Below are 8,747 nucleotides of genomic sequence, written 5' to 3' on the forward strand. Positions count from 1 at the left end.
CGTGTGAGACCTGGGAGAATGGCACCTCGCTGGAAAATCTGTCCAAAGCCTTGAGTTCCGCCGTATAAAGCTCTCTCTCGCTCTGCTCTGCGCTCGTATGCACGTGTGGGTACGGATGTCTATACGTACAGCCGCCCCACGCCTGGAGATCAGATTTACATTTCCTACATAAAGTGAACTTCTCCCCCCACAAAGTGCACACAGCGCGGGGTACACAAAGGGAAACACGGCCCCAAACAAAGGCGCAAGAACAGCCGCATCCTTGTGTGCCCGACGCTGTTTTGTCGCTTATATTTAGCCCGTCGGTTTGGTATTTTGTTAAAAAGATCGGCAAGCTGCAAACAGATGATTTTAGTAGAAAGCGGGAAATGCGAATAGAATTCACCTCGCCCTTTAGTGGAAACAAGTGAGGACTGTTTAGGCAGCGATTTATTATTTTAGCATATTTCAATGCGGCGAAGTAACGGATTCTTTATGTATAAAGTGGAAAGAAAATAGAAAACAAGGGACGGGAACGAAGGAAAGAAACGCTAGACTGGTTTTAAGACTCCCCCCATCCCTTGGTTCAACAGAAACATTAATTTACATTTGCAATTCCGCATCTTTAAGATAAATTACACAGCGGCGTAATAGATTTAAAGTACGCCAGATTTTTTTTATCATTAATTGTAAATGTGCAAAATACCTGCTGGTACTTCACTTTAGAAGAATGTAATTGGCAAAAATGGGAGGCTGATGAATAGATAATAGATCCTTAACTACCAATAAACAGTAAGCACCAGCCAAGAGTATTAGGATGTGATCATAATTATTCTGCAGCCCCAGCCAATGAGAGGAGGAGAACTCAGCCCTAAAATCATCTCCGGACCCAAAGGTAAAAGCGAAAATACGGACAAGGCTGGAACCGGAGACGTGATCCCCTGTCCCGTGTGCGAGAGCCCGGCGTGTCCCAGCTTCGCACGATGCAGCTGCCCTCCGCTTTGTGCTCCGCGCCGCGCGGTGCGGGCAGTGCGGAGGAGCCGAGGGGGAGTAAATAAGTTCGGAGGAGGAGGACAACCCGTTCTCTCACCGGGACGAAATCTTTCCCAAGCGGGGTGTCTCTCCCTGACGCCCCGGGGCGGATCAAGGTGAGAGCCCCCGGGAGGTGGCAGGGAGAGGGGTGTCACGGTGGCGGACGAGCCCAACTCCTCGCCGAGCCCCCTCTAGGAGATGCGGCGCCCCCCACTCCCACCCCGCTGAGCCCCTCCACGACCCCCGGCGCCTACCTTGGTGTCGGAGCGGCGGCAGGGCAGGGCGGGAGGGCAGCGCGGCGGCGGAGGGGCGCGGAGCGGAGCGGGGCCGGGCGCGGGGGCTGCAGGGGGCGGGGGCGGCTGTGCGGGGCGCCGCGCTCCCCCCGCGCCGGCGGGCGCGCTCCCGCCGCACTCCGATCCGCGGCTCCATCCCTCCCGATGGCGCTGCCCGGCGCTCGCCTCCCCTCTGACGCACTTTAAAGAGTCTCCCCCTTCAACCTCAAGGCGAGTAATAGCGACCAATCATCAAGCCATTTACCAGGCTTCAGAGGAAGCTGTTTATGTGATCCCAGCACTAATTAGGCTCATGAACTAACAAATCGTTTGCACAACTTGTGAAGGGGCCGATCACATCCATGGATTGTCTTTGGACTTAGGGGGGGAGGGGGGGACGACCGCCTTTTCCTTGCAGGAGGGAAACTTCTCCCAGCAACTTTTTTTGTGTGTGAGTGCGTGGTGAGTGTGTGTCTCCCTTTTGGGTACCGCTGGCTGCCGCTGCCTCCTTTTCCTCCAGCCCCTGTCTATTTATGTGTGTATCTATCCCTCCTCAAGTCACTCCCTGCTGCAAACTTCCCCGGATCGTCTCCCGCGCACCAGAGAGAGACGGGCAGAGATTGGGTCGGGGACTCTCGTCGCGGCAGCATGTTTCAGCCCACACCCAAGCGGTGTTTCACCATCGAGTCGCTGGTGGCCAAAGACAGCCCCTTGCCCGCGTCTCGCTCCGAGGATCCTATCCGGCCGGCGGCGCTCAGCTATGCCAATTCCAGCCCGATGAACCCTTTTCTCAACGGCTTCCACTCCACTGGCAGGGGGGTCTACTCCAACCCGGACTTGGTCTTTGCAGAGGCCGTCTCCCACCCACCTAACCCGGCCGTGCCGGTCCATCCCGTGCCCCCTCCTCACGCCCTGGCCGCCCACCCGCTGCCTGCCTCGCACTCCACGCACCCGCTCTTCGCCTCGCAGCAAAGGGACCCCTCCACCTTCTACCCGTGGCTAATACACCGCTACCGGTATCTGGGCCACAGGTTCCAAGGTACGTGCAACTTTTCTTCTCCCTCCGATCCACACTCCCTCCTCGGCGGCTCCCTGCCGGCCCCCGCCGTGCGGATTTTGGGGGACTGTGGTGGGCGGGCGGCCCCTGCCCGGAGCCGCGGGCTCGGCTCGGCCGGGCCCGGGGTCTTTTGTCCCTGTCTCCCCCTACGCCAAACTTGCGGAGCTGTCAGAACCGAGGGGCTTGAGCTTGGTTTTGTTTTGCTGCTTTTTCCCAGTTTGTTTTGGTTTCTCGGGAAGAGGGGGGCAAGCGGGAAGGCAAGGCCGGCTGGGGCTTCGTCAGATATCTGCCCCATTAAAAGCAGGGGAAAAGGTGGATATTTTTTGTTCCGGTGTGTTCAAAGCTACAGAAGGAAGCGGCCCCGCAGAGCGGGGAATGGAGAGGTGTTGAGGCTGAGGTTCCCCCGGGAAGGCGGCGGTGCCCGCCGGGCTGCCGGGCCGAGCTGTGGGGCCGCAGGAAGCCCCCACCACCGCCCCAAGTCCGGCCGCTGCCCTTGCTGGAGGGGGAGAAATGAAACGAACCCCAGAGAAAGAAGAAGGGGAATACGAGGGGGGAAATAATCCCAGCGCCGGAGCAGCGCGGGGAAATGGGGCTGCGGAGGATAGCCGAGGAAGTGGCAGGGAGGGCGATCCGGACCGTGTGGGCAGCGAGGGGCTCCAAATGCACAGCGATTGATACCCGGCTGAAGTGAAATAACCGAATCCAATGGCGGACAATCAATAAAATCCCCCTTGTTTAACCCTTTATAACCGGCAGCGTCTTCCACCAAGGGTGAGCTGATTTCTCCCGTAATGGGTCCAGATCCTGCCTCTTTCGTTATAGACAAACGAACGAACAAACAAACAAAAAAATCAGCCTCCGCTCGGAGGGATCCATCTGTTTGGGTTTTTTGTTTTGTTTTGGTTTTTTTTCCTTGTATTTTTATTTATTATTTCGGAACAAAAACAAACCACTTGCATGTTGCATTTTCCCCGGCCTTCCGTAGCTGCAGCAGGGTTGGAAAAGGAGCCACTCTCTCTGAAGCCAGGCGGTCTGAGACACAAAATGGATTATTACCCTCTCAGAATAAAATTACAGGTTTCGCTCACCAAATTATTTGTCGCAGCCACCAGGCGATTGGTAACGAGGGGTAGATGAAAGGCGGAAATGTCCTGGTGTTGAGCCACAGTTTGATTTCAAACACACCCTCCTTCTCCAACGATTTTTAGTGCACTTACAGCGAGAGCCCCTCGGTGCCTTTCCCACCTCGGAAGGACCGACCCGGAGGAGCAGCACAGGGACAGCCTGGAAGGAGATGCCCACCGAAAAGCCCCAGCTAACCCACCCCCCGCTCCCGCCCCCGCTCCGATGCAGGCCGGCAGGGATGCGATAGGATGGGATGGGATGGGATGGCAGCTCTGTGGCTTCTCCGAAGTTTTATTTCCACGCCGGTTCCTGTCGCCGCCGAGGCAGCGTGGAGTGGGCAGTGGGCCGGGAACGGTGGCGGTGGGAGCCCCGCTCCGCGCAGCACACTGGCAGGACGGAGGGAAGCAGAGGGAGAAAGGCCCCGACCGAAGTTTTGGGCGAGGGAAGCGGAGACAGGCCGGGGGAGCGGGCGGGCGGCTCCCGGAGGCCGGTGGGCGGCCAGGGCGTCTCGGGGGGCTCGGCCAGGGCTCGGCCCCGAGCGCCGCTACCCAGCTGACCGCGACGGGAAGATGAGAACAACAAACAAATAGGGAAAGATGTGAGGTTGCCGGTGGTCGAGGGGAAAGGGGGCAGCCGTGGGATGAAGCCGCAGATACCGCAGCCGAGCTCTGGCCAATTCTATTTTTTTTTTTTTTTTGTCTGTAGTTCTCCCCAGTTTGGGTTTTAGCATTTTAATTTCTCCCAGTCCTGTCCTTCTCCTCCTCATTTATCATCCCCCTCCACCTATTTATCAAAGGAAAATTCAATACCAAAAAAGCACTGAAAAATAAAAAAGAAACTACAGTTGGATTTTTCCTGCGGATAATGGTGGGAGAAAGAAATTTCTTGAGCTAGAAAGTCCTGTTGAGTGCATTTGGGAAAGGTGTTTTGCTAATCTCTGTTTTACCCTGTTGCCCAGGGAATGAAACCAGCCCGGAGAGCTTCCTATTGCACAATGCACTGGCCAGGAAACCCAAACGGATCCGTACAGCTTTCTCCCCATCCCAGTTACTGAGACTGGAACATGCCTTTGAGAAGAACCATTATGTAGTAGGAGCAGAGAGAAAACAGCTGGCACACAGCCTCAGCCTCACAGAAACTCAGGTAAGGGGGAAACATGGAACGGACAGTTGGGAAAGTGAAAGTACCGGCATCTCCTTCGGAAAGCCCACCCGGCCGGGCCGAGATGCGAACAAAAAATACGGGCAAATTCTAGGGGTGTTTAGGCCTTCGGTCCCGAGCTGGTGGAGTGGAGAGAGGGGTCCCCCCTCGGCTGGGTGTTGAAAAATCCTTTCCCGTTCGTGATTCCACCGCTTGTGCCGGGGGTCGCGGTGTCTCGGCCGGGCGTGGGAAGCCACAGCGCTCGGAGAAGGATTTGGGGTCCCCCGGGCATCCCCACCGGGAGCCCCGGCCCGAGCGGAGAGGGAGCAGTGAGATCTGCGATCTGCAGGTCCGGCCCTTTTGCTGCGGGGCTGCTCTGACCCTCAAGAAGTAGTTCGATGCTGGGGAAAAAAGCCACCGCAACAAATACGGGGGGACCTTTTTGGACCCTACGGTAGAAACAGTTTTTTGGATGATTTTCCACTCGTTTCCAGCCCCGCGTCAGGCAGAGGGGATGTGAGAAGCCGGTTCAGGAGGATAGAAAGATGAAAAATAAAAGCAGAGAAATTATTAACGAGGAATGTCCCTCACCCCCTCCCCCTCCGTCCCCCCTTCCCGCCGACTGGCTGCGGGCCAGAGCCGCACCGGAGCCTGTTTCGGTCGAGTATCTGGCGGGACAATTAGCGATGTTCCCGCTCCGGTCGACCCGGGGCGAGGGTCTCGCAGGTATCGAGGCCGGACACTCGTGAGGGGGCGCGGAACCGGCGAGGGGCTGCGGCGGGGGCGGGCACAGGCTCCCCCCGACGGCGGGGGACCCGCGCACGGCGGGGCCGCTCTGAGGGCGTTTTTCACGCGGTTTTCTCCCCGCCGGAAGAAAAGCTGGAGTTTGGAGTGGTGGTGGTGGTGGTGGTTGTTGTTGTTGTGTCGGGGTTTTGTTTTGTACCCTTCCAGGAGACTCGTAGAGACAGGATTCCAGATGGGGATTGTCTCTGCTACAGTATGTGGCACTGTACTAAAAAAAAAAAAAAAAAAAAAAAAAAAAAAAAGCCAAAATACCCAGCCGCAGCCTAGTTCAAAGTTCCCAGTAAACACAGCGTTCTCTGGGCGGATTAAGTTGTAACACTTTTTTTTTTTTCTTAACTCCTTTTCGTGGGGGAAGCAATAAAGAGGTTGGAGCTTTTGTTTTAAAATGTCTCCCTAACAAAACAATAAAAGGGGATCGCCACTTTTATGAGGTTCCCCGAACAAGGGACCGGTCACAGGCTTATTTCTACTGGAAAGCTGTATTTAAGGTGGTCTTTGTGCTGCTTGATTCCGAAGCTGGTTGGGGTCTTTTGTCCGGATGTCAAACCCCCAGTCCCCTACAAATGAGCTCCCTTTTGGGAGATCAGCGTGCAGAAATGAACCGTCCTCCCCTTCAATTAGCAAACTAAAAGCAAATTAAACTCACCCCTTGTTCCCCGCTCAGCTTTTTAATGGGGGACTTTTGGAGAATATGAAAATGCAGCAGAGATGTGTGTCCGGCCAGTCAGGTCTCTGTTCTGAAGAGGCAGCGAAGCGGGTTAAACCAGCTTATTAAAATGCTCCAGTTCTCTTCCCCCCCCACACCCCCCCCCCTTACCGAGGCCTTTATCAGGCACTTTCAGACAGAAACAGAGTTTAAACTGCTTTTTTTTAAAAAAAGTGTTTACCTTTGGACGCTACAAGGAGTGTGGCCAGCTCTGGAGATAGCTCCCAGATCAATACTATCTGTAATTAAAGAACTGAAGTCAGCTGCCGGATGGTTCAGTCAGATGTACTCGGCGCTGAACAAAATCAGAGGGATATTTACGATGGCATTTACAGCTTTCACTGCGCTGCGATTGCTCCTGGACGGCGCGTCCCGGGGAGATGTTGCGGGGACCGATGGACGTTTTTCTACTGGGGGCTAATTTCTTACATTTTATTCGCTTTTCCAAGAGGAAAAGATCTCGTACCGCCGCCCCCCAGCCCCATCCTGGAACGGATGAGGCTCTCGGTTTGCTTTGACCCGCCGGGCCGTGCGGGCAGGTGGGCGCCCCGCAGCCGGCCCTGCATCCCCCACCGCAGCCCCGGGGCCGCGGGACACCTCGCCGAGCTCGGGGAACAGAAGCAGGTCCGTGGAAGTGACATCCCACTGTGTTTTCCGCGCAGCCACGCTGTGTTTTCCCCGCGTGGGGCACCGGGGCATTGCTGGGGGCCTCTCGTACGCGGGAGCTGCGCGCCCGGTGCGCGCCCGGCGCATCCCCCGGCCGTGCCGCGCAGTCCCGCACGCGTGGGCGCTCCGGAGGGGCCGGCGGGCGTGGGACAGCGTGTCCGGGCCTTTCCTGAGGGGCTTTCGGAGGCAGGCGGGCCTCGTCTCTGCTCGAGCCGCTCCCGGCTGGGCAGCGGTGAGGGCAGGGCGCGGAGCAGGGAGGACGCGGTGCGGGCAGGGCTCGGTGAGGGCAGGGCACGGCCCGGGGAGCACCCGGAGCCCCGCGCCAGGCCCAGGGCAGCAGGCGGCGGGCAGGAGGCCGACTAACGCCCGGTGCCTTTCCTCCCGCAGGTAAAAGTATGGTTTCAGAACAGACGGACAAAGTTCAAGCGGCAAAAGTTGGAAGAGGAAGGTTCGGACTCACAACAGAAGAAAAAAGGGACTCATCACATTAACCGGTGGAGAATCGCCACCAAACAAGCCAGTCCAGAGGAAATCGACGTCACGTCGGACGATTAAGAACTGGCTCTTTGGGACTTTTCAAAGCCAAGCACCCCACTAACCGAAAGTGTTAAAGGCTCACACCCCCCGGCGTGGCGGTGGGGGAAGGACACGGAGATCTTCACCAAAACACGATTCCCGTCTGGGAGGGAGCTGGGAGCGAGCGAGGGCCAGACAGCGAGGGGTCCGAACTGTGGCACTGCCGGCACCGCTCTGCCAAGGGGATCTGTCAATCAGAGCCAAAACACCGGGACGAGGTGATTGACAGGTATTCCGTTTATCGCAGTCCACTTTTAAAAGCGTAACGTCAAAAAAATTTAAAAATATATAGAAAAAAATGATAAAATAATAAAAAAATAGACAAACCAGCCACCCCCCCCATCCAAACCAGAAAAATTACCACCTTACTGGACATTTTGCACTTCACAGTTTTTTCCGTCTTTTAAAGAGAGATTTCCATAAGCAGCCAAAATCCACACCTGTTTCAGAAACTTGAATTGCATGTGTAAAGCCGTCTGGGCAGAAAAAAAAAAAAAAAAGAAAAAAAAAAGGAAAAAAGAGAAAAAAATTACTCCAGTTCCTAAAGACAGAAATTAATTGTAATTTTTTTTCCCTTTAAGACAGGTTCCGTGTGCTTTTTAATTTTATTTTACGAGAAATGTGCAGTCTGTAAACATTTTATGATAACTTCTGGCGTCAAAGTGTTTGTGAAAGCTAAATGAAGTAGCAGTAACAAAGCATAGTGTTCCTTCCGGATGGACAAACACGGTGGGGAGGGGAGGGACGGGAGGGAAAGGCGGGGTGGGGGGGAGGTTGGGGTTGGTCACAACTTATGCTGAAAAAAAAAAAAAATCAAATTAAATTAGCCCCCCCACTCCCCATCGTATCCCCATTGCAAAACCTGTGATGATTATTTTTTAAGATTCATAAAGCGCAAACCCAGCGACCAGTTTTGGCAGTGGGGACACCTTCTAGGCTGGGAGGATCCAGAGAAAAGGGACTTAAAATCACAGATGGATTTTTTTTTTTTCTAATGGCCATTTTCATTGGGGCAATTTTCAAGCACTGACCTTATAATATTCCGAGATCATAGAGCTACTAAAAAAAAAGTGACAAATGTTTCCTTCATGTCTCCTATATCAGAATGTAAATATTTTTGTGTTTTGTGTTTAATTTGTTAGAATTCTAACACACTATATACTTCCAAGAAGTATGTCATTGTCAATATTTTGTCAATAAAGATTTATCAATATGCCCTAAATTTTTAAGCAATATCTTTTCCGCTTCACCCCCAAATTTTCTCGGAAGGGAGTATTCCCCCCCCCCCCCCGCAGCCTTGTTTTCAGCTGCTGAACCCCTGCGGTCGGAGCCTGCGCTCCCGCGGCCGCGCCGCGCGTTCCTGCGGCCACAGGCGCGTTTTCTCGATGTA

At 54.7% G+C, this 8,747-nt stretch overlaps 1 protein-coding gene across 1 annotated transcript; it reads left to right on the plus strand.

Moving 5' to 3' along the window:
* The first annotated feature begins 828 nt into the window (after positions 1 to 828).
* Positions 829 to 8,124, plus strand: EMX2 (empty spiracles homeobox 2). Its single transcript, XM_050305445.1, is given in 5 exon segments — positions 829 to 1,078; positions 1,081 to 1,127; positions 1,842 to 2,322; positions 4,424 to 4,608; positions 7,169 to 8,124. Coding segments are annotated over 5 exon segments (1,131 nt in total). The 3' UTR covers positions 7,337 to 8,124.
* The last annotated feature ends 623 nt before the right edge of the window (positions 8,125 to 8,747 follow it).

The sequence above is a fragment of the Myiozetetes cayanensis genome, unplaced genomic scaffold (genome assembly GCF_022539395.1).
Source record: "Myiozetetes cayanensis isolate MyiCay16 unplaced genomic scaffold, myiCay2020 scf10, whole genome shotgun sequence".
In the NCBI taxonomy this organism is placed as follows: domain Eukaryota; kingdom Metazoa; phylum Chordata; class Aves; order Passeriformes; family Tyrannidae; genus Myiozetetes; species Myiozetetes cayanensis.